Source organism: Lithobates pipiens, unplaced genomic scaffold (assembly GCF_037356315.1).
Source record: "Lithobates pipiens isolate NorthernLeopardFrog02 unplaced genomic scaffold, aLitPip1_a1.2 Scaffold_140, whole genome shotgun sequence".
NCBI lineage: Eukaryota > Metazoa > Chordata > Amphibia > Anura > Ranidae > Lithobates > Lithobates pipiens.
In genome coordinates, this window is record NW_027507729.1 from 1 (window position 1) to 26,095 (window position 26,095).

General features: G+C 47.2%; 1 protein-coding gene and 1 long non-coding RNA gene across 4 annotated transcripts in view; one reads left to right on the forward strand and one right to left on the reverse strand.

Annotated features, from left to right (window-relative positions):
• Positions 1–755: 755 nt before the first annotated feature.
• Positions 756–6,194, reverse strand: LOC143981379 (uncharacterized). The gene is made up of 3 exons (XR_013274305.1): positions 6,021–6,194; positions 5,822–5,905; positions 756–954 (listed from the first exon to the last, which is right to left on the reverse strand). It is a non-coding gene; the product is annotated as an uncharacterized LOC143981379 (long non-coding RNA).
• Positions 6,195–6,645: 451 nt separating this feature from the next.
• The window catches only part of LOC143981378 (F-box/WD repeat-containing protein 2), a 43,126-nt gene continuing 23,676 nt past the window's right edge, over positions 6,646–26,095 (forward strand). Inside the window, exons 1-3 of one of the 3 annotated variants that reach the window (XR_013274304.1) lie at positions 6,646–6,760; positions 10,070–10,131; positions 15,575–16,084. Coding sequence is in view for 2 of the 3 variants with exons in the window: in XM_077479193.1 (XP_077335319.1) it covers positions 15,595–16,084 (490 nt within the window). In the remaining variant the exon portion in view is untranslated. The remainder of the gene's footprint in view (positions 6,761–10,069; positions 10,132–15,574; positions 16,085–26,095) is intronic. The other 2 variants (XM_077479193.1, XM_077479194.1) reach the window with 2 other exon arrangements.

The window sequence follows — 26,095 nt, forward strand, 5'->3', positions numbered from 1 at the left end:
TGACGAACAAGGTTGGGCGAACAGGTCCCGCGTGTGTGTACGCGGCCTTACTAGAATGGCACATGCTGGGCTCTGACAGATAATTAATCTATGTGATGAAGACGTGGCATTATCAGTAATTAAGATCAACAAAAGATACAACAGAAAATCTGTGATGTGCAGAAACATTAATTCATGGATCAGTTGACACATAATTCCACATTGGTCAGCAGCAATTGGTAACTGCTAAATGTTGGTGTGTGTATAATGCCTGACCGAGAGCAAGGTGCAGATTTCTCACTTATTTGTGACCTTCACACTAATTTATGACAAACTATCAGCACACGACAGATACTGTAGCTGCACTTCCCATTTCTTCACCCTAAAGAAGAATGATGACGAGGAACAACATTTTTGCCACTCTAAAATTTCTCTGGATAAATGTCATAAAACTCTATAGGACTTAGAGACAAAAAAAAAAAAAAAAAAAGCAGAACACATTGAAAACTGCCATCTTCATCAAATCTAATACCCAGCAAACAGTCGGGGACTTCATCTAATTCAAAGTGTTCTGTCAGACCCTCCGATTCCTCCTAACCCCAGTGATCCATCAACCGCTTCCTCCCTTCTAAATGACCCGCCAGCTCCTCCCTCTCCTCCAACTGACCCGTATGATTCGATCCTCTCGCCCCTCTCACTGGTCTGATCGGTCAGGTCCACCCACCTCTTTTTAGTGATCTGTCCAGTACAGTTTTGAACTGTAATGTTTTCATACCGGAGACTACAAATGTACATAATAAGGGAACACTCACTCCAAACCACGATGCTGTGCCCTTATCCAATATTAAACGTGGATCGTCTGCATTCTTCAGATCAGAGATGGCTGGAGAGCTGAAACCCAGCACAAACCCAAAGCTCAGAGGACCCAATACAGCAGCCAATGTGGCCAAATACAGATTTCTGTTCTGCACCTTCCTGTGGGAGGAAAAAAAGAGAAAATGCTCGTTATAAGAGCGTCAGAGCATGTGCACTGTGCCATTCTCTTCTATTATAAGACAGTATGAGAGAGAGTGTACACTAGACAATTCTTAGCGGCTCTTTGATAGTGTCAGATTGTGTGCACTGAGCCATTCCTTGCTTTCTTATGACAACATATCATTGTACGCAACGAGTCCTCATTTGTCATTATGTGACAGCATTAGTTGGTGTCTGAGCATGCACACAGAATAATTCTCTGCCATTATAGGGCAGAGTGTTCACACTACAGTGCCCTTTCATCATATGACAGTATCAAAGCATGCTCACTGAGCCATTTTCTACCATTATATGACAGTGTCCGGGTGTGTGCACAAGACTGTTCCTTGCTGTAATAGGACTATGGCAGATTGCCTGCATTTGACAATTCTCTGCAGTTATAGTTCGTTGTCAAGAGCATACACACTGGCCAATTCTCTTGTTTTCAAAGTGTTAAGATTGTGTGCACAAGGCCATTCCTTGTTTTATCTAAAGGGATCTTCAAAACGTTTCCTCCCTTTTACATATTTTTTGGAAACAGTGAGACCCGGTTCACACTAAGGCAGCACGACTTGCAGCGCGACTGCTTCAGGCAACCGGGATCCGACTTTAGCGGCGGCTTGCAAAATGACTTCTGTATAGAAGTCAACTCAAGTCGCCCCAAAAGTCGTACAGGAACCTTTTTCTAAGTCAGCATGACTTGACATTGCACAGAACGGGACGCGACTTGTCAGACGGCTAAGTCGTCTGACGAGTCGCCCCTGTGTGAACCGGCTCTGAGGGCCTGGGTAGTAGTAAATCGGTTGTGTTTGAGAGTGTCATGTGACTAGTCTGTCTGGCAAGCCGGCTGACCATGCAGTTTAATATAAGATTTGTAAAGTAGGTACTCCTGCGTTAAAAAGGAATAGATATAATATATTGAAAAAGGTGCTGCATACACCGTAAGGACCAAACTCGTGTCCAAATGTGTAAGTAATCAAAAAATAGGGGGTGGTGTTGCGCTCCTTACGCAAGATATATAGTAACTTGTTAGAATTAACAACCTGTGATTATAGCTAGCAAACATTTATCGGTATCATTAGCAAAATAGAGTGCAAATATATAAATAAAGTATACTAAAATAGTATCATAAATTCATAAATATATACGTTAAAAGGGGGGACATAGATGTTCATCATAAAAAATTCCTACTGTGCAAAATTTTAAAAAATAGATGTAAAACATATATCTGACATGTGCAAAATTACATAAAAAATATATGTATATACACAGAAAAAAATATAAATAAAATTCCTTTAGCAAACTGAATGCATCAAGTCTCTAGTGCAATATTTGACGTAAATTTTTTGATTAATATAAGATTTGTCATGGTGTGGTGAAGATTGGTGCGAATCTTATAACAATAAGTGCAGAAATTTTTTGAAGAACCCTTGTATATATGGTAGCATAACATTGAATGCACTACATCATTCTTTGCAAGTACGGCATAATATATCATTAGCTAGTGTACGAGCATTGTCAGTGGACAGTTCTCTGAGGTTACAGGTCAGCAGCACTCTGCTGTTATGTGACAATTGCACTTGATAGTTATCTGCTGTTAGACGGTGCCAGAGTGAATACACTGAACCATTCTCTTCCATAATAACTCACATGACAGTGTCAGGATGTGTGCACTGGACAATTCTCTATGCCACGGTATCTCAACCAGGGTTCTGCCACGATCTACCTGTCAATTGCAGGCAGCTGATGGGTAGATTACAGTCCCACTTACCTAACACTATCATTACCCCTGCAGGCAGAGCAGCACAGAGAACAAACAAGTGTTTCCGTTGTTCCCCAATGACCCCCCCCCCCCCCTCCTTTCCAGTCCATCCCAGGTGCTTGTATGCAACGTCACATTGGAAGAACGAGGAAGGGGGGGCCAGCGGGGAATAGCATGGCAGAACCACAGTCTATCACAGCAGCTTCCCTGTGCTGCTCTGCATGTGAAGGAAACTGCCACTGTAATGTGCCCTACTAGCTCTCTGTGCTCCGCCCTGCTGCACCCCGGTAACCCAACCTGCTAAATCCCTTTACGCTGCTTATCTCAAGCTTGACCCAAATAAAGCATTGGTGCAGAAAAAAAAAGCATGCACAAGTTCCACGTTAATAATAGGTAGGTTATAATATTTCTTATATTATTTAGTGCTATTTCAAAAATTTATTAATTTTTAATCCTCCAAAGTCAAAGGGTTGAGAAACCGCGCTCTCTGCTGTTATAGGACAGCGTCGGGGCGCACGCACAGGACCATTCTCCTCCTGTTCTATGACAGCGTCAGAGCGTGCACGCCGGTCCCTCCTCATCTATCTATCAATCTAACTACACAGATGAGCACAGTATGTACAGTCACTCCTGACCCCAGCGCGCCTCACCTCAGATACGGGCCCCCGGGCACGCCTCACCTCAGATACGAGCCCCGGGCACGCCTCACCTCAGATACCACCCCCCCCGGGCACGCCTCACCTCAGATACCACCCCCCCCCGGGCACGCCTCACCTCAGATACCACCACCCCCCCCGGGCACGCCTCACCTCAGATACCACCCCCCCCCCCGGGCACGCCTCACCTCAGATACCACCCCCCCCCCCGGGCACGCCTCACCTCAGATACCACCCCCCCCCCCGGGCACGCCTCACCTCAGATACCACCCCCCCCCCGGGCACGCCTCACCTCAGATACCACCCCCCCCCCCGGGCACGCCTCACCTCAGATACCACCCCCCCGGGCACGCCTCACCTCAGATACCACCCCCCCGGGCACGCCTCACCTCAGATACCACCCCCCCCGGGCACGCCTCACCTCAGATACCACCCCCCCGGGCACGCTTCACCTCAGATACCACCCCCCCGGGCACGCCTCACCTCAGATACCACCCCCCCGGGCACGCCTCACCTCAGATACCACCCCCCCCGGGCACGCCTCACCTCAGATACCACCCCCCCGGGCACGCCTCACCTCAGATACCACCCCCCCGGGCACGCCTCACCTCAGATACCACCCCCCCCGGGCACGCCTCACCTCAGATACGACCCCCCCGGGCACGCCTCACCTCAGATACGACCCCCCCGGGCACGCCTCACCTCAGATACGAGCCCCGGACACGCCTCACCTCAGATACGAGCCCCGGACACGCCTCACCTCAGATACGAGCCCCGGACACGCCTCACCTCAGATACGAGCCCCGGACACGCCTCACCTCAGATACGAGCCCCGGACACGCCTCACCTCAGATACGAGCCCCGGACACGCCTCACCTCAGATACGAGCCCCGGACACGCCTCACCTCAGATACGAGCCCCGGACACGCCTCACCTCAGATACGAGCCCCGGACACGCCTCACCTCAGATACGACCCCGGCACGCCTCACCTCAGATATAGAGTTGCCACCTCATCCCTTTAAACCCGAACACATATGAGTTACACAGGTTCTGAGGCTAATTTCATGCAGATAAGGCACCAAGTGAGTTTAATTATCACCTTAATCAGCCACAGAAACTGTGCAAATAATATGTGTTCGGTTTTAAAGGGATGAGGTGGCAACCATACTCAGATACAACCCCGGCACGCCTCACCTCAGATACAACCGCGGCACGCCTCACCTCAGATACAACAGCGGCACGCCTCACCTCAGATACAACCGCGGCACGCCTCACCTCAGATACAACAGCGGCACGCCTCACCTCAGATACAACCGCGGCACGCCTCACCTCAGATACAACCCCGGCACGCCTCACCTCAGATACAACCCCGGCACGCCTCACCTCAGATACAACCCCGGCACGCCTCACCTCAGATACAACCCCGGCACGCCTCACCTCAGATACAACCCCGGCACGCCTCACCTCAGATACAACCCCGGCACGCCTCACCTCAGATACAACCCCGGCACGCCTCACCTCAGATACAACCCCGGCACGCCTCACCTCAGATACAACCCCGGCACGCCTCACCTCAGATACAGCCCCGGAACGCCTCACCTCAGATACAGCCCCGGAACGCCTCACCTCAGATACAGCCCCGGAACGCCTCACCTCAGATACAGCCCCGGAACGCCTCACCTCAGATACTGCCCCGGAACGCCTCACCTCAGATACAGCCCCGGAACGCCTCACCTCAGATACAGCCCCGGAACGCCTCACCTCAGATACAGCCCCGGAACGCCTCACCTCAGATACAGCCCCGGAACGCCTCACCTCAGATACAGCCCCGGAACGCCTCACCTCAGATACAGCCCCGGAACGCCTCACCTCAGATACAGCCCCGGAACGCCTCACCTCAGATACTGCCCCGGAACGCCTCACCTCAGATACAGCCCCGGAACGCCTCACCTCAGATACAGCCCCGGAACGCCTCACCTCAGATACAGCCCCGGAACGCCTCACCTCAGATACAGCCCCGGAACGCCTCACCTCAGATACAGCCCCGGAACGCCTCACCTCAGATACAGCCCCGGAACGCCTCACCTCAGATACAGCCCCGGAACGCCTCACCTCAGATACAGCCCCGGAACGCCTCACCTCAGATACAACCCCGGAACGCCTCACCTCAGATACAACCCCGGAACGCCTCACCTCAGATACAACCCCGGAACGCCTCACCTCAGATACAACCCCGGAACGCCTCACCTCAGATACAACCCCGGAACGCCTCACCTCAGATACAACCCCGGCACGCCTCACCTCAGATACAACCCCGGCACGCCTCACCTCAGATACAACCCCGGCACGCCTCACCTCAGATACAACCCCGGAACGCCTCACCTCAGATACAACCCCGGAACGCCTCACCTCAGATATGAGCTCTGCTGTACCAGCTGGTCTTCAGTAGGAGACGGATCCAGGAGGGGTTGGAAATCCTCGCCGTCCATCATCCTGAAAGAGAAAAGTGCCAACATCAGCTGTATACGTACCCCCCTCCCCCATATACCTCAGTGTATTCAACAGAGATCTAATAGTAATCTGATTGAACAGTTTGGGTGAATGGTACCTGTGTTCAGTGTAATGAGCAGAGCACTGGATCAATGGTGAGCTCCTTCCCAGAGCACAGCTCGTCTCATGCTGTCACCGTATAACACCCCCGACACACACATCATAATACAATCACCCCGATCCCCAGTGCACTCCTCACGTGATGCGGCTATACAGCGATCACATGATTCCTTTCACTGGTCAGCAAGTGACACTGATTGGTCCTTCCCCCTCCCTGGAAATGGGACTCCTACCTCAGGCGCCATGTTGTTGTAGCCGTCCGGATGATTCTTGTGATAGGCATAGTGCAAGTGTTTCATCAGATTTTGCGACCTGTCAGATTATGTAACGTCATCGCCATCTTGCTACACCCCGCACTCGTCCACAGTAAGGATACGGTGAAAAGGCGGCAAGTGGACATCTTATTACACCCACCAGAATCGTTAATTTCATGCTTATTTTTTACAGTAAACTCGGCTTATATAGTGAAATTCGGTATTTTTAAATCCGTAGGACTGTTTTTATGAACAACTCTAAGACGACCTGCCTCATCTGCTTACCCTACAGCCAACATCTAGAGCCCTTGCCCTCATCCATCATGGCGGATCCAGAGATTCTCGCGACATCTTCTCCTTCAGCCCTGAACAGAAGCAACGAGCGCGGGGAGCGGCGGCAGGGGGGCGGGGCAGGCGGGAGTCAGAGTCTCCGCCTCCCGGGAAAGATGGCGGCATTGAGGAGGACGAACCCATGGGGAACCAGGTACACTGACACCGGGGCCCTCGCCTAAGGGCCCCAATACAGTGACGGCTTATTGGAGTCTCCGCCCACTTCCTGTTCTCTCCTCCACCTCACTATCTCCAAATCCTTCCACACAGCTCTGTAATTACCCCGAGTGCCGCCCTGTGCGCTGCACTTCTCCCTCCTGGGGGGCAGAGCCTCCCACAGTACATAATACACGATATCACCCCATCATATATACCCCCTTATACTACACACCCCCAGCATTTATATCGTAGTGTACACACGGGAAATGCACCCTTGTATATACCTAAGTATATGCACCCCATCATATATCTCTATTATATTGCCATCATTTATATGTCTGATAGTGTTCCCCCCTCAGTTATACTATATAACCCCATCATTTATACCTAATTATATACATGCACACTATATAACCCCCCCCAAAAAACTATATTATTATTATTCAGGATTTATATATTGCCAACAGTTTGCGCAGCGCTTTACAACATCGGGGAAGACAGTTCAATTCAATACAGAAGGATCAGAGGGCCCTGCTCCTTACAATCTAGACGGGATCAGAGGGTCCTGCTCCTTACAATCTAGACGGGGTCAGAGGGCCCTGCTCCTTACAATCTAGACGGGATCAGAGGGTCCTGCTCCTTACAATCTAGACGGGGTCAGAGGGCCCTGCTCCTTACAATCTAGATGGGATCAGAGGGCCCTGCTCCTTACAATCTAGACTGGATCAGAGGGCCCTGCTCCTTACAATCTAGACTGGATCAGAGGGCCCTGCTCCTTACAATCTAGACTGGATCAGAGGGCCCTGCTCCTTACAATCTAGAAGGGATCAGAGGGCCCTGCTCCTTACAATCTAGACTGGATCAGAGGGCCCTGCTCCTTACAATCTAGAAGGGATCAGCGGGCCCTGCTCCTTACAATCTAGAAGGGATCAGAGGGCCCTGCTCCTTACAATCTAGACGGGCTCAGAGGGCCCTGCTCCTTACAATCTAGAAGGGATCAGAGGGCCCTGCTCCTTACAATCTAGAAGGGATCAGAGGGCCCTGCTCCTTACAATCTAGATGGGATCAGAGGGCCCTGCTCCTTACAATCTAGATGGGATCAGAGGGCCCTGCTCCTTACAATCTAGATGGGATCAGAGGGCCCTGCTCCTTACAATCTAGACGGGATCAGAGGGCCTTGCTCCTTACAATCTAGACGGGGTCAGAGGGCCCTGCTCCTTACAATCTAGAAGGGATCAGCGGGCCCTGCTCCTTACAATCTAGAAGGGATCAGAGGGCCCTGCTCCTTACAATCTAGACGGGCTCAGAGGGCCCTGCTCCTTACAATCTAGAAGGGATCAGAGGGCCCTGCTCCTTACAATCTAGAAGGGATCAGAGGGCCCTGCTCCTTACAATCTAGAAGGGATCAGAGGGCCCTGCTCCTTACAATCTAGATGGGATCAGAGGGCCCTGCTCCTTACAATCTAGATGGGATCAGAGGGCCCTGCTCCTTACAATCTAGACGGGATCAGAGGGCCTTGCTCCTTACAATCTAGACGGGGTCAGAGGGCCCTGCTCCTTACAATCTAGATGGGATCAGAGGGCCCTGCTCCTTACAATCTAGACGGGGTCAGAGGGCCCTGCTCCTTACAATCTAGATGGGATCAGAGGGCCCTGCTCCTTACAATCTAGACGGGATCAGAGGGCCCTGCTCCTTACAATCTAGACAGGATCAGAGGGCCCTGCTCCTTACAAACTAGACGAAAATGAAAATACAGCTGTTCGGTGTGGGTAGGATAGGCTTCTCTGAAGAGAAGGGTTTTCAGGGGTCGTCTAAAAGCGATTAGATTAGGTGATAGATGTACAGATTGGGGTAAGGAGTTCCACAGGCTTGGAGAGGCTCTGGAAAAGTCCTGGAGACGAGCATGGGAGGAGGTGACAAGAGAGCTAGAGAGCAGGAGGTCTTGAGAAGAACGAAGAGGGTGATTAGGTTGGTATTTTGAGATTAGGTCAGTGATTTAGCTGGAGGCAGAGTTGTGGATTGATTTGTAGGTAGTTAGTATCTTGAATTTAATTTGTTGGGTGAGCGGAAGCCAGTGAAGGGATTGGCAGAGAGGAGTAGCAGAGACAGAGCGCTTGGTAAGGTGGATGAGTCTGGCAGTAGCATTCATGATGGACTGAAGGGGGAATAGAGTATGCAGAGGTAAGCCAATGAGGAAGGAGTCGCAGTAGTCAAGGCGAGAGATGACCAGGGGAGTGAATTAAGAGCTTTGTTGTGTCATTGGTTAGAATGGGGCGTATTTTGGAGATGTTCAGGAGGTTGAGGCGGCAGGATTTGGATAGTGATTGGACGTGGAGCTTAAAGGAGAGTTCAGAGTCCAAGACTACTCCTAGGACCTTGGCAACACCCCATCATATATCTAATTGTGTATGCACACTATATACCCCTTAAATGTAGCTGTCCAATTGAGTACATACACTATATACCCCCTAAATGTAGCTGTCCAATTAGCTGCATACACTATATACCCCCTAAATGTAGATGTCCAATTAGGTACATACACTATATACCCCTTAAATGTAGATGTCCAATTAGGTACATACACTATATACCCCCTAAATGTAGATGTATTATTAGCTACATACATTATATACCCACTTCATATATATGTCAAATTATGTACACGCACCATATACCTCCTTATACAGTAACAGTACATATATTTCTATATAGTGATAAGCAGGGAAGAGCTCCACTGTCCATGTATCAAAGCCACTCTATTCCATTATCCATTCCTGATCTGTAATGATGATCGCTGACAGATAAATACGTGACTCTTCTTCATAATCCTTTTTGTTTCCTTCGCTGACAATAGCTGGATTGGTATATTGAGTATTCCCTCCCTTGTGGTATTGCTCCATATTCAGTCAAGTGTCATCTCTTCATAATCAGGAATTATTATCACACATTTTCTATAATATCGCTGTGACTCTTTATCCTGACTGAGAACACTAAGCAAGTCGCATCACATTTGCACCAAAGGAGCTCACATTCTAATGACCCACTACAGTCACACGTTTATTATTCATTTATTAATTTAGTTCTGACATTTTCTGCAGCACTTTACTGGGAACCCCAAACCATTCATGTTAACCTCTGCACCAGAAGAGCTTACACTCTAATGTGCCCACCACATTCACAAACTATAATTTGTATTATTAATATACATTTAGATCGCTCTTGCCTATGCTGTAGTGCTATATAGAGAACCCCAAGTCTCTGTATCAAAGTGTTTATAATATGCTATTTTGTTGTTCTATCCAGGCATCATCTATAGGGTATGCTGAGTCAGCGGTGTGCCGATTAGAGGAGACATTACTGTGATGGTGTGTATTGCTTCCCTGTTATCTTTGTTACTGTGATAGTATAATTCTTTTGTAATCTACTCAGGGGCAGACTGACCATTTGGCCACTTGGGCAACTGCCCGAGGGCCCCGGGCCACTAGGGGGCCCCATCAGGGTTGCCAGCCTCAGTAAAACCAGGGACAGTATGTAAAAATCTGTGTTTTTTTTTTGTTTTGTTTTTTACATCTGTCTCTGAAATGCCCCTTACCGACATCCTTTTGGTCTAAAAATCCTGAGATTATAGCTGCCCCACCTCTCCAGTACCTTCTCAGTCAATAGAAACATGTCTGTGTATACTATGTGGCCCCATAATCTCTGATTGCCTGGGGGCCCCATAATCTTCTATTGCCCGGGGGCCCCATGAGTTGTCAGTCCGCCCCTGAATCTACTCTGTATATTACTGCGATGAGGAGTCCTGTAAAAAAAACTCCATATGACTGTCATGCAGGTATCACTCATCTGTAATGCCGCGTACACACGGGCGGACTGTATGGCGTACTTAGTCCGTCGAAACACATTTCAGCGGACAGTCCGCTCGTGTGTGGGCTTCAGCGGACTTTTTCAGCGTGCAGTCCAGCGTACTAAGAATTTCGGATTTTTCGAAATTCTGTCCGTCATACTTTGGTTTCAGCGGACAATCCGCTCGTCAGTATGCTAGTTCGACGGACTAAGAATGGCGCATGCCCAGAAAGGATTTACACGGCGGAAGGGTGCTTTGCTGTGTATTGGACTTCCTATTTCTAGTCCCGTCGTACGTGCTGTACACGTCATCGCGCAAGCTTTCGAGGGACTGTTTGGGTATCCGTGTGTGGTCAAGTCCGTTCAGTGGAAAGTATGACGGACTGTCCGTCGGATTGTATGACGGACTAAGTACGCCATACAGTCCGCTCATGTGTACGCGGCATAAGGCTGTGTTAGTCAGCCAGGAGTTACATGCCATGTTATATAGTCACCACCACATCCTATAAAAATTAATGGGTTCCATAATGTGCAAATATAATAATGTTCATTTTTCTTTCTTTTGATTAGCAGACAGTCCTGTGCAGGGAATTTGTGAGCAAACAAGTTTTTGATTTTAGTGTTTTGCTGTAGAGCAATAACATTTAGAAGTGTGCCGGTGTGGTATATGGTCCTCTGTGAATGAGGCCTTATGCTTGAAAATATTTGATGGGAGCTTTTTGTCGGAAATTCCGACCATGTGTAGGCACAATCGGACATTTTGCATGGGAATTTCCGTCGCACAAAATTCGAGATCTGGATCTCAAATTTTCCGACAACAAAATCCATTGTCGGAAATTCCGATCGCGTCAAAATCCATTGTCGGAAATTCCGATAGTGTGTACACAATTCCGATGCACAAATTGCCAGGCATGCTGACAGCATCCGATTCAATCCGCCAGGATGGATGGCAAACGTATTGACATATGTCTGATTTTAGCGGATCGGATGACAGCGGACATGTCACCACTGACATCCGTCGCTCCATAGGCCTGCGTGGCCTATGGAGCCGCCTGTCAGTTTTTTAGGCGGACCTGAACGGACGCTCCATGCAGGCCTATGGAGCAACGGATGTCAGTGGCGACATGTCCGCTGTCATCCGATCCGCTAAAATCAGACATATGTCCGTGTGAAAGTGGGAGAAATAATCCCTTAGACCCCTTTCACACCACACCGCCCATTGCGTCGGCGGTAAAACGCCGTTATTTTTACCGCTGGATTTGCGGCGCATTTCGGCCACTAGCGGGGCGCTTTTACCCCCGCTAGCGGCCGCGAAAGGGTTAAAACCCCCGGCAATATGCGGCGTTTTGCCGGCGGTGATACAGCGCTGCCCCGTTGATTTCAATGAGGAGCAGCAGTGGAGGAGCGGTAAACACACCGCTCCTTCACCGCTCCAAAGAAGCTGCTGGCAGGACTTTTTTCTGACGTCCTGCCAGCGGACCGCTGTAGTGTGAAAGCCCTCGAGGCTTTCACACTACACATAATGGTGCAGCTTCTTTAGGGCGGATTTCTAACGCTATAGCACCTGCAAAACGCCCTGGTGTGAAAGGGGTGTAAGACCGTTGTCACTGAAACATTGGAAAATTTCCTTTTTCATCACTTCCCTAGTTCACCTCCATTATCAAGCTGCTCTGGCAATCTGTTCAGTTATGCAAAATTTCAATATAGTTAAAGCAGAATTAAAACCTTTTGCGATTTGGCATTGCATCGCTTTAACTGACAATTGCGCAGTCATTTTTTTTTCCCACAAATAAAATCTTTCTTTTGGTGGTATTTGATCGCCTCTGCAGCTTTTATTTTTTGCGCTATAAACAAAAAAAAGAGCCACAATTTTGAAAAAAAAAACACAATATTTTGTACTTTTTGATATAATAAATATCGCAAATTTTTAAAAATAAAATTAATTTTTTCTCAGTTTACGCCGATATGTATTCTTCTACATATTTTTGGTAAAAAAAAATCGCAATAAGCGTATGTTTGGTTTGCGCAAAGGTTATAGCATCTGCAAAATAGCGGATAGATTTATAGCAATTTTATTATAAGTTTTTTTTTTTTTTTATACTAGTAATAGCGGCGATCTGTGATTTTTATCGGGACTGCAACATTATGGCGGACACATCAGACACTTTTGACACATTTTTGGGACCATTGGCATTTATACAGCGATCAGTGCTATAAAAATGCACTGATTACTGTAAAAATGTCACTGGCAGGGAAGGGGTTAACGCTAGGGGGTAGTCAAGGGGTTAACTGTGTTCCCAGTGTGTATTTCTAACTGTAGGGGGAGGGGACTGACATATGATGGTTCCTAGCTATTAGGAGCTCGCGCTCTGTCACTCCTCCCAGAACAGGGATTTGTGTGTTTACTCACACACACATCCGCATTCTGTCTCTCGTGCCCGCGATTGCTCATGGCCGGCAGTCATCGCGACCGTCGGCCACGAGCATCGTCCATGCACGTGGAAGCTGTCAGTCACAGCACACGCTGGGGAAGAAACAGCACGGAGGTCCGATTCTTCACAGCGCATGCGCCGATGATGACACAGGCGCACTACAAGTGAAGTATCTCCTAAACGCTGCATGTTTAGGAGATATTTCCACTACCTATAGGTAAGCCTTATTCTAGGTTTACCTATAGGTAGAAGTCAAACAAAACAGTTTACAACCACTTTAAGTTTCATACCAGACTTGAAGGTCCTGGTATTGTCGGATCCTGTTCATGGACGTCGCATCAAAGTTGGATCGGAAGTCGTCTGACTTCCATGTTGGAGCAAGGTGTACCCGGCCTTAATCACATCTACCCAAGTTGTTTCTGCCATTATTTCAATTTGTAGCTCTGGAGTTGTGGACAGCAGCCAATTGTAGTATTAAAGTGGAGGGCCACCCTGAAAAAAAAAATAGATTAAAAATTTGAAAAAAAAAAATCATTAAAAAAAAAAATTTTTTTTACTTACCAGAAATGCCTGTTGCTAGGCACATCATCCTAATCTGCCTTTTCCTCCTCCGCGGGGATCTTCTTTCTTCTCTCCTCCGTGCGGCGTCTTCTGGGTAATGGGTCGCGCTGTGTTCTGGGAACTGTGTGCCCCAGAACACAGCGCGCCCCATTCACAAAGCGCTGCGCGACTCGCGCATGTGCAGTAGGAAACGGGTAGTGAAGCCGCAAGGCTCCACTGCCTGTTTCCCTTAGATAGAATGGCGGAGCCGAGGGACGGGTCGGCCTCGGGCGGCCGACATCGCGGGCGCCCTGGACAGGTAAGTGGGCCTATTAAGTCAACAGCTACAGTGTTTGCAGCTGCTGACTTTTTAATTTTTTTTTGAAGCACTGCTGCAAAAGCGCATTGCATGCGCTTCCGCAGTGGTGACCATTCATTTCAATGGGCAGGAGTGGTGGAGGAGCGGTTTACACCGATCCAAAGATGCTGCTTGCAGGATTTTTTTTTTTTTTTTTTTTAACGTCCTGCCAGCGCATCTCCTCATTGTGAAAGCACTCGGGGCTTCCACACAGACTGCAGGGGAGCCGTTTTGAAGGCAATTTACAGGCGCTATTTTTAGCCCAAAATCGCCTGAAAAACGCCCCAGTGTGAAAGGTGTCCAACTTAGATTTTATGAGATGAAGGGGGAAAAAAAGGAAAAAAATAAATAAAAAATCGGCCTAACATATCGGCCCAAAAAAATGGGCATCATATGTCGGCCACGATTTCTAAATATCGGCATCGGCCAGAGAAAAACCCATATCGGTCGGCCTCTAACGTTATCAAACTGTAATTGAGATGTGAAGATGTAATGCCTACTCTGGAGGGTAATCTCCAACATTATGTTGTTTCTTTCGTGTGTTTTATGTCTGTATTTACTTTGTGTTTTTTTTTTTTTATATATTTCAAATAAACTTGTGCCACTTTAAGGCCTCATGCACACGGACGTTTTTACAGCCGCTTTTTTGAGCGTTTTTTGCAGCTTAAAGCAGAGGTCCACCCTAAAATGGACCTTCTGCTCATCGGAATTCTCCCCCCCTCCGGCGCCACAATTGCCACCTTTCAGGGGGGAGGGGGGTGCAGTTACCTGGATAATCCAGGTATCTGCACCCACTTCCGGGATAGCTCTGCGGAAAGGGGCGTAGATTACGCCCCTTTCCGCAAGTGCCCGCCCCCTTCCGCAAGTGTCCCGCTGCCTGCTGGGAAACACACAGATCCCAGAGGCAGCGGGGACCGTCCTTATTGCGCAGCGCGACTCGCGCATGCGCAGTAGGGAACCGGGAAATGAAGCCGAAAGGCTCCATTTCCTGATTCCCATACCCAAGATGGCGGCGGCAGCACCCGAGTGACGATCTAGAGATCGGCTTCGGGTGCCGACATCGCGGGCGCGCTGGACAGGTAAGTGTCACTATTTTAAAAGTCAGCAGCTGCAGTATTTGTAGCTGCTGGCTTTTAAAAAAAAAAAAAACGCGGAGTCCCGGCGGACTCCCGCTTTAAAAACGCCTGTCCATGTTAGTCTATGGCTTCATGCTCACCTAGGCGTTTTTGAGCTGCAAATGGCATAGGCGTTTTTAAGCTGTAAAAAAAAAAACCCAGAACCAGTGCGTTCCGTGGCGCGGAGCTAGAGCTGTAAAAACGCGAATCGCGGGAAAACGCGCATAAACGCGCAACATATTTTCTTTGTTTTCTGAGTGCTATAGCCAAGAGATGTGTTTCTTTAAAAACGCTACTTAACGCTAAACAACGCCAATGCAAAACGTGGTAAAAATCGCGTTTTTAACGGCCATTTTTCCAGGCGTCGGAGCTAGCTTTGCAGCCAGTTTTTTAAAACGTCCGTGTGCATGAGCACTAAAAAAAAAAAATAGAAGCCTTTGTGTAAAACGGGCTGCCTGGTTTACTGGATGACATTTTGGTGATTTTTCATCTGTTTCCCCCCCCCCCCCCCCCCCCCCAGCCTGCTACTACCAGAAACCTATGGAGAAGAAAGATTTTGAGACATGGCTTGAAAACCTTTCAGCGTCCTTCTTCACCTTGACCGACCTGCAGAAAAATGAGACTTTGGATCACTTGATCAGCCTAAGCGGTGCGGTGCAGCTACGGCATCTCTCCAATAATCTGGAGACACTTCTGAAAAGAGATTTCCTAAAACTTCTTCCACTGGAGCTCAGCTTCTACTTGCTAAAATGGCTGGACCCGCAGACCTTACTCACTTGCTGCCTGGTCTCCAAGCAATGGAACAAGGTGATAAGTGCCTGTACAGAGGTGTGGCAGACTGCATGTCGGAGTTTAGGCTGGCAGATTGATGACACCGTGCAGGATACTCTTCACTGGAAGAATGTTTACCTGAAGGCCATCTTGCGGATGAAACAACTGGCCAATCATGAAGCATTCCAGACTGCGTCACTGATTGGGCACAGTGCCAGAGTTTATGCACTTTATTATAAAGATGGCCTCCTCTGTACAGGTGAGTGTCTGCTGTAGCAACATTCTGCAGGGAAAGTTGAAGGAAGAGAAAAATTTTGACTGGGAGATGTATGATGTTCCTCCTTACATGGTCAGCAGTTCCTTGCATCAGTATTGGTACTGTAAAAAAAAAAAAAAATGGCTTCAAAGCGTAATAGACCATAACTTAATGGTGTGCACCCTCATCCCAATCAGATAATCTAGAAAAAAAAGTGCTGGCGTCTCTGGTCTCCTATCAGAGATGTCAACGGGGAATGTGTGAGCAAGGGGACTATCACGGGGCACAAATAATGATAAAAAGGTTAAGACAAAAACGTTGATTAATATGAAAACTGTTTATTCAAAATATATTATCTTCAAATATGAATCACAGATTCGTAGAAAAGGGTGAGGTAATTCTCGACTAGTTTCGCTTCACAGCTTCTTCAGGATATTACCTACATCTAAAAATACATTGATTTAGTGTGAAATTTATTATATATTATAGTCACAACGTCTTATATATATACAGTCATTTCAATGTGGAGAAAAGGTTATACAAATTAACGTGAGAGCGCATTCTTACCTCTCCAACCCCATCCCAGCCCCAGGCCAGATTGATCTGGGGCTGGGATGGGGTTGGAGAGGTAAGAATGCGCTCTCACGTTAATTTGTATAACCTTGTCTCCACACTGAAATGACTGTATATATAAGATGTTGTGACTATAATAAATTTCATACTAAATCAATGTATTTTTAGATGTAGGTAATATCCTGAAGAAGCTGTGAAGCGAAACTAGTCGAGAATTACCTCACCCTTTTCTACGAATCTGTGATTCATATTTGATAGATAGACCGTAATAGACCATAACTTAATGGTGTGCACCCTCATCCCAATCAGATAATCTAAAAAAAAGTGCTGGCGTCTCTGGTCTCCTATCAGAGATGTCAACGGGGAATGTGTGAGCAAGGGGACTATCACGGGGCACAAATAATGATAAAACGGTTAAGACAAAAACGTTAATTAATATAAAAGCAGTTTATTCAAAATACAAAGATATATTATCTTCAAATATGAATGACAGATTTGTAGAAAAAGGTGAGGTAATTCTCGACTAGTTTCGGTTCACAGCTTCTTCAGGATATTACCTACATCTAAAAATACATTGATTTAGTATGACATTTATTATATATAATTATTATATTATATTATATTATATAATTATATTATATTATATAATATATAATATATTATATAATAATATTATATTATATATATATATATATATATATATATATATATCATATTAATATATTATATATTATTATATATTAATATATAATATATTATATTATATATATATATATATAGATCAATCTGGCCTGGGGCTGGGATGGGGTTGGAGAGTTAAGAATGCGCTCTCACGTTAATTTGTATAACCTTGTCTCCACACTGAAATGACTGTATATATAAGATGTTGTGACTATAATATATAATAAATTTCATACTAAATCAATGTATTTTTAGATGTAGGTAATATCCAGAAGAAGCTGTGAAGCGAAACTAGTCGAGAATTACCTCACCCTTTTCTACGAATCTGTGATTCATATTTGAAGATAATATATCTTTGTATTTTGAATAAACTGTTTTTATATTAATCAACGTTTTTGTCTTAACCGTTTTATAATTATTTGTGCCCCGTGATAGTCCCCTTGCTCACACATTCCCCGTTGACATCTCTGATAGGAGACCAGAGACGCCAGCACTTTTTTCAGTATTGATACTGTGATCCCCTTATGGCTCATACACACGATCAGAAAATCGTACAAAAAAAAAATACAGTTTTCAAAGTTATCATATGATAATCTGATGGTTGGTAGGGAGCTTTCCAGAGCCAATCCTGACAGTTCATCCGATATCGTCTTATGGGACAAGCACAAAATATTTATTTTCTCGTATGATTTTGGTTTAATCGGTGCTGTTGTCATTCGAAAATACAATACAAATACACTACAACATATTACATCACTTCTGAATTTGTATTCTATCATACGAAAATGTCCATCACTTTAAACTCTTAATTTTTGATATGAGACTAGCATACAAAAAAAACGGACAATAATCTCATTGTGTGTACCAGGCATTAGAGTGCATTCCTTGTTCCAACATCTGTTCTCAAGAACAGTGCCTACAGCATGATCTTCCCTAAACTGTTCAGCATATATGAACAGAGGTCCACTCCAATGGGCCTGCACCTCCATGTCTTGCAACCTAATTGTCCAGCCTTAGCTGTACTAAAGTGCACTGCTTTGTTAGTTGTGTATCCAACTTACCACATTCTACAACATTTTACTGTACTTTGAAAATGTAAACTTACTGAACACTTTTTAGGTTTCTTGTTCATTAAGGGACAATCAATTCAGAGACTGTTGAGTAATTCTTCTGCCTGCAAGAGGACTGGACACTGTAAACAAAAACCAGTGATCAGCCCAGTATAAACCCTCCTACTCTAAGCAGCCTTAGTTTTTTTTTTTTGCTAGTGGGAGAGCTGCCTTTCTCTGCTCTGCTGAAAAAAGTCTAACCTTCTTGCTAGCTTCTCCTCTTGTTTTTTCCCAATCAAAAACGTTTTCTTAAATTTTAAGGTTCCTGTACAACAGGGCTAGACAAAACCCGGGCGCCAGGTCGCATTTATAGAATTAGCGACCTGGTGCCCGCGTCATCGCGTCGGGCCGTTCCGCCGGCGGCCGGTAATTGAGGCCGCGGCTTTGAGGCCTTCTGCGGTCCTATGATTCCTCCTGGAATCTGGCGCCCTCTTGGGTGGCCATTGTTATGACAACCAGCAATGCTAATGGAGCTTCCCCTGCCTGTTTTTTATTGCCTGCCTATCTCCTTCCCATTATTTAGAACGCCTAAACATTATATATATTTTTTTATTCTAACACCCTAGAGCAGTGATGGCGAACCTTGGCACCCCAGATGTTTTGCAACTACATTTCCCATGATGCTCGGCTACACTGCAGAGTGCATGAGCATCATGGGAAATGTAGTTCTAAAACAGCTGGAGTGCCAAGGTTCTCCATCACTGCCCTAGAGAATAAAATGGTGGTCGTTGCAATACTGTCTGTCACACCGTATTTGCGCAGCGGACTTACAAGCGCACTTTTTTGGGGAAAAATAATTTATTTAATAAAAAAATAAGACAACAGTAAAGTTAGCCCAATTATTTTTTATATTGTGAAAGATAATGTTACGCCGAGTAAATTGATACCCAACATGTCACGCTTCAAAATTGCGCCCGCTCATGGAATGGCGACAAACTTTTACCCTTTAAAATCTCCATAGGCGACGTTTAAAAAATTCTACAGGTTGCACGTTTTGAGTTACAGAGGAGGTCTAGGGCTAGAATTATTGCTCTCGCTCTACCGATCGCAGCGATACCTCACATGTGTGGTTTGAACACCGCTTTCGTATGCGGGCGGGACAGGGCGCGTTTAAAATTATTTTTATTTTCTTACTTTAACTTTTTTATTTTTTTCACTGTTCTTTTAAAAAAAAAAAAATTCTGTCACTTTTATTCCTATTACAAGGAATGTAAAAATCCCTTGTAATAGAAAAAAGCATGACAGGTCCTCTTGTATATGAGATCTGGGGTAGGAGAGACCTCGGATCTCATATTTACACTAAAATGCAATTAAAAAAAAAATTGTCATTTGAAAAAATAAATAAAATGTCCCTCTAAGAGCTATGGGCAATGACTTGGAGAAAGGTGGGGGGGCTGCGCCATCTTCCCCTCACTCGTCTCCATGTCAGGCCAGGGACAGGTCCGGATTGCCGTTACCGACCTGGCTCATAACTTTTTTAGTTGGCTCCTAGATTCCAAGCAAATTTGTCAACCCCTTCTGTACAATATGCTTGAGCTTGTCTATATATGCAGCTATGTGGACTGGTGTATCCTCCGCACTAGTTGCAGAGACCGTAACCGAACCCCATTGGACAGACAATCATGGGGCTTGCCTAAAATGTGACCTTTAGGAACTGGGCTCTGCTTTGTTCCAGCCCTGTGTGCACTGTGTTATTGCTTTCTAAGTCCAGGGCCATGACACAGACTCTCGTGTGATCCTGTCTCTGAAAACTCACTTTTTGTGTGGGCTGTGTACAGGGGGCTACCTCATTAATAGTACCACCAGGCACTGTTATAATCCCCAACTTTCTGCCAGTTTACCACTGAAGGACTAATCTGCTAGGAGGAATGTCAGGTGTACAGTCTGCATTCACTTTCTTGCCATTCAGCATTGATGAAGCGCCTTTCTGCCACTGCTTCTGATCGCAAATGACGCATATATTTTCCTCAGTCGGTCTTTGCTGCCCACCTTTTTGGTCACCTCTGGCCATCTGATCTTCTTTTGCTCCCGGCAGATGGTTTGTGAGTGTTCAAAGCCTAGCCTTGTACCCTGAGCTATGTTGTCCCTGGTTTGCAGCGTGACCATTCAGATCTCGTATGCATTGGAAGAAGTCACGTTGTACTGGTTTCGGTCCTGCATGCAGTGTACCCACTGAAGGGAATGACACTGGAATGTTCCTTGGGTCTCTGCCATCCTCAAAGTGTTCAAAAGCTTCATCAGGCATGGCCGCCTCCTATCCTGGTAGGATTGCATTGCAGTTGAGCAAGATTTTGTGGTCCTGATTGCAATTTTATTTAGGGATGCACCGAAATTTCGGCCGCCGAAACATATCGGCCGAAAATGCCCTTTTCGGCAATTTGCCGAAAGAGAAAAACGGCCGATAATGGAGCCGAAAATGGGGCGGGCCAGGGTAGGGGGCGGGGCTCCGCCCCCCGCCCCTGGTGCGCCCATCATGAAGAGCTATATCACGCTATAGTGCAGGCAAGCCGTCTCCGCCGCCTGTTTGATCACAGCGCGGGAACATCACAGCTTTCAGTTCAATAGCTGTGTGTTCCCGGCCGCGCGCCATCATGTACAGCCCCTCCCCCTTGTCAGGGCACTTTGATAGACAGATCACCCGTAGGATTGGACGGATGATCTGTCTATCAAAGTGCCCTGACAAGGGGGAGGGGCTGTACGTGACGGCGCGCGGCCGGGAACACACAGCTATTGAACTGAAAGCTGTGATGTTCCCCTGCTGTGATCAAACAGGCGACGGAGGCGACTCTCCTCTTCTCTCTTCTGTTTTCTCTTCACAGGTTGGCTGCTATGAGGGGACACACACACACTGGCTGCTATGAGGGGACACACACACACTGGCTGCTATGAGGGGACACACACACACACTGGCTGCTATGAGGGGACACACACACACTGGCTGCTATGAGGGGACACACACACACACTGGCTGCTATGAGGGGACACACACACACTGGCTGCTATGAGGGGACACACACACACTGGCTGCTATGAGGGGACACACACACACTGGCTGCTATGAGGGGACACACACACACTGGCTGCTATGAGGGGACACACACACACTGGCTGCTATGAGGGGACACACACACACACTGGCTGCTATGAGGGGACACACACACACTGGCTGCTATGAGGGGACACACACACACTGGCTGCTATGAGGGGACACACACACACTGGCTGCTATGAGGGGACACACACACACTGGCTGCTATGAGGGGACACACACACACTGGCTGCTATGAGGGGACACACACACACTGGCTGCTATGAGGGGACACACACACACTGGCTGCTATGAGGGGAGACACACACACTGGCTGCTATGAGGGGACACACACACACTGGCTGCTATGAGGGGAGACACACACACTGGCTGCTATGAGGGGACACACACACACTGGCTGCTATGACGGGAGACACACACACTGGCTGCTATGAGGGGAGACACACACACTGGCTGCTATGAGGGGAGACACACACTGGCTGCTATGAGGGGAGACACACACTGACTGCTATGAGGGGAGACACACACTGACTGCTATGAGGGGAGACACACACTGACTGCTATGAGGGGAGACACACACTGACTGCTATGAGGGGAGACACACACTGACTGCTATGAGGGGAGACACACACTGACTGCTATGAGGGGAGACACACACTGGCTGCATTGTATCAATTGTATCATGTGTCATGTATCATGTGTGCAATTTCTGACCCTCTCCTGTACCACGTCCGCAGTCTCTGACCATCTCCTGTACCACGTCCGCAGTCTCTGACCATCTCCTGTACCACGTCCGCAGTCTCTGACCATCTCCTGTACCACGTCCCCAGTCTCTGACCATCTCCTGTACCACGTCCCCAGTCTCTGACCATCTCCTGTACCACGTCCCCAGTCTCTGACCATCTCCTGTACCATGTCCCCAGTCTCTGACCATCTCCTGTACCATGTCCCCAGTCTCTGACCATCTCCTGTACCATGTCCCCAGTCTCTGACCATCTCCTGTACCATGTCCCCAGTCTCTGACCATCTCCTGCACCATGTCCCCAGTCTCTGACCATCTCCTGCACCATGTCCCCAGTCTCTGACCATCTCCTGCACCATGTCCCCAGTCTCTGACCATCTCCTGCACCATGTCCCCAGTCTCTGACCATCTCCTGCACCATGTCCCCAGTCTCTGACCATCTCCTGCACCATGTCCCCAGTCTCTGACCATCTCCTGCACCATGTCCCCAGTCTCTGACCATCTCCTGCACCATGTCCCCAGTCTCTGACCATCTCCTGCACCATGTCCCCAGTCTCTGACCATCTCCTGCACCATGTCCCCAGTCTCTGACCATCTTCTGTACCATGTCCCCAGTCTGACCACCTCCTGTATAAAATTTTTTTTAAAAAACAGTCATTTTCGGTATCGGTGCTGTTTCGGTATCGGTTTCGGTTTTCGGCCTAGTGTATTTTTCATTTTCGGTATCGGTTTCGGCACCAAAAAACCCATTCGGTGCATCCCTAATTTTATTTGCTAACTGTACCTGCAGAAGCTAATAAATATATTTCCATGCCTTCCACAGCTGAATAATTATATTATCTGCCCACAGCCCCTCACCCTTCTACTGTAGAAGCTCTGTCTGATGTTAAAGCGGAGCTCCACCCTAAAGTGGAGCTTCTGCTCATTGGAACCCTCCCGCCCTCCGGCACGACAATTGGCACCTTTCAGGGGGGAGGGGGGTGCAGGTACCTGTACAGTACAGGTATCTGCACCCACTTCCGGCATCGATATCTGCAGAATATACGCCCCTTTACGCAGAATCTACACCCCTTTCCGCAGGTCCCCTGCTGTCTGCTGGGAGACATGGATCCCAGAGACAGCGGGGACCATCCTTATTGCGCAGCGCGACTCGCGCATGCGCAGTAGGGAACCATGAAATGAAGCCGCAAGACTCCACTTCCTGATTCCCATACCCAAGATGGCGGCGGCAGCACCCGAGAGACGATCGAGAGATCGGCTTCGGGTGCCGACATCGCGGGCGCGCTGGGCGGGTAAGTCTCACTATTTTAAAAGTCAGCAGCTGCAGTATTTGTAGCTGCTGGCTTTTAAAAAAAAAAAAAAAAAAACGTCGGAACTCCCGCTTTAAGTCACTAAAATCCTGATGCTGCTATTTCTCCCAGACTTATAGAGGCCATCTTTGCTATTATTGATGCTTTGTATACCACTTTAAAACTGGAACATCAGCCTGCAGCTTTTACCAGTGCTGTTACCTCTCTAGAGGCTTGTAGAGCCCACAGAGACCTTTCCAGTGCACTGGCTTTTCCCAGCCATTCTTTATGGAGACTGGGAGACTCCTGAGAAGCTTTTTACACATCCCAAATGACTGAGGGCTCTGTATCCATTTTGTTATGAAGTGCGCCGTTCCTGCTGTGGATCCAGCAGTAACCCATCTTAACAATTCATTCAAGATCCCCGTGGAGGATGTGTCTATTTTCAGGATTCCATCTTTAAATATTTGTAAATTCTTTCCAAGACCTTTCTCTGGCAGGCCTAGACCTGCAACCTGCCTTTGCCATGATGCTAGTCTGTCAAACTATAGTGGACTGCGCTAAGGCCACGGGAAGGGATCTGGTCTTCATCCATGCCAATCCCTTGCTTGTGTAGCATTTAGGTCTCATGTCTGCAGCCCTATGCTATTGTATCAAAGGATTTCTGTATGTCTCCTGACTCATTTCCCTTATGAGCTTACTGTAAAGCCCCATACACACTATCAGTTTTTCCTTCAGATTCACCAAAACCATATAATGTGAGGTCAAACCTTAGAAGTTTCAATGTGTATGCAATCAGGCAGGCCCTTCCACTACATGGTTTTGGTAAAGCTGAAGGAAAAACTCGTCAGAAAAACTGATAGTGTGTATGGGGCTTTAGTGAACATGTGTTGGAATTTTTGGTTAAGTGTTGGAGTTTGGAGCAGGCATGCAAAAAATGGTGGCTTTGAAGGGATACTGTATCTTCGGAGCTGCGTCATCAAGGATCCCGGGTAAGCATACTCACCTGCCCCAGCACAAGAAGTCTAGAGCTCAGGCTGGGAATTTTAATTCATACCCCTCCAATCTTTCTTTGGATATCAAGAAGAGTTCCCTTCATTACTCCCAGGCCTCAAACTAAACAAACCAAGCCCCATCCAGGGACCCAGTTCAACTGCAAACATTGGGCTTCCAAGTCCGACAAACTAGCAGATGAATGCTCTTCAGCACGAAGGGTTGTCCCCACTTTCTAAAGTGGGACGGAATCTGCTAGCCGTTGCAACATCTGGAAAGCCGGCATTGCAGACCATGCAGCCTTTGTGGGTCTTTTGGACCTTTGCGGGTCTTCTGGATCAAGTGAGCATCTGCTCAATTACAGTGGCAGAATATTTCCAGGGGTTCTACTCCATCCTATTCACGCAAAGAAGGCATAAGGCCCAGTTTGGATTTCAAGGCCCTAAATGTTTTAATTTGGACCCATAAATTCTGCAAGGAATCAGTGAGATTTTAGCTTTGCACCAGGCTTTCAACATTTTCAGTTTGTGGCCTTGCCATTTAGCTTTTCCATGATGCCGAGGGTGTACACCAGGGTTCTGGCCCCCCATGCTGGCCTTGCTGCATTTTCAGGGCATCCCAATTGAGGAATATCTGGAAAATCTTCTTTTGAGGGAGAAATCGACACAGGTTCTGACTCGCAGTGTAGCTTGAACTGTCCAGACCTTGCAAGTTTCGGCTGTGTCCTGAACCTTCAGACGTCCATGCAGGAACCACTTCATCATTTGGAGTATCTGGAGCTCATCCTAAATACAGCTCAACCAAAATTTTTCTTCCCTAGGCCAAACATTAAACTCTGTAATCTAGGATTCTCTTTTTCTGCAGGAGCATTCTGGGTTTGGTGGTAGCTTCTTTTAAAGCCTCTGCAGAATATAGATGGAGTTCATTCTGGACTGGCCCAGGCAGATGTGGTACTCTGATCTCATCAAACTCCTGGCAGATGCTCTGTAAGCTCTACACTACGGTGTCTTCCAGATTTTCTTCTTTTGAGGACGGATTTACTATCCTGCTTCATAGTTGATATCTTTAAAGTGGAAGTAAACTCCCCTATCGTTTTCATCCAGGGAAGCTGCCATCTTTGCCTCTGTTTAATCTTCAGCTGCCACGGTGCTGCACATGTGATCCGTTATGACACCAGCCATTGGGTGGTTTGACAGTTTGGTTGAGAGCACAACCAATGTGCAGTTAGCATTCCCGGCATGCCGTTTTTTTGAAACTGTTTAAATCGATGGGTTTACTTCCACTTTAACAGCGTGGCTTGTTGAAGCCCAGATCTTTTCCACCTGTTAAACTTCTCCAGGTTTTACCAGGTGGATGTTCAGGCCTCATCTGATGCCAGTTTTGGGTGTAAGGTCGTTCAGGCGCCTCTTTGAACTGCAGGCAACCCCTCGTTCTTTTGTGTGAGCCTTTTTGTTGCTTTTGCCCACCCCTCACTGGAACTGCTTTAGGATGTTCCAGCAGTTTTTGACTTCCTATGTCCCTCAACAAACAAAAAAAGTGATTTTTAGACCCCTTTCACACTGGGGCGTTTTTCAGGTG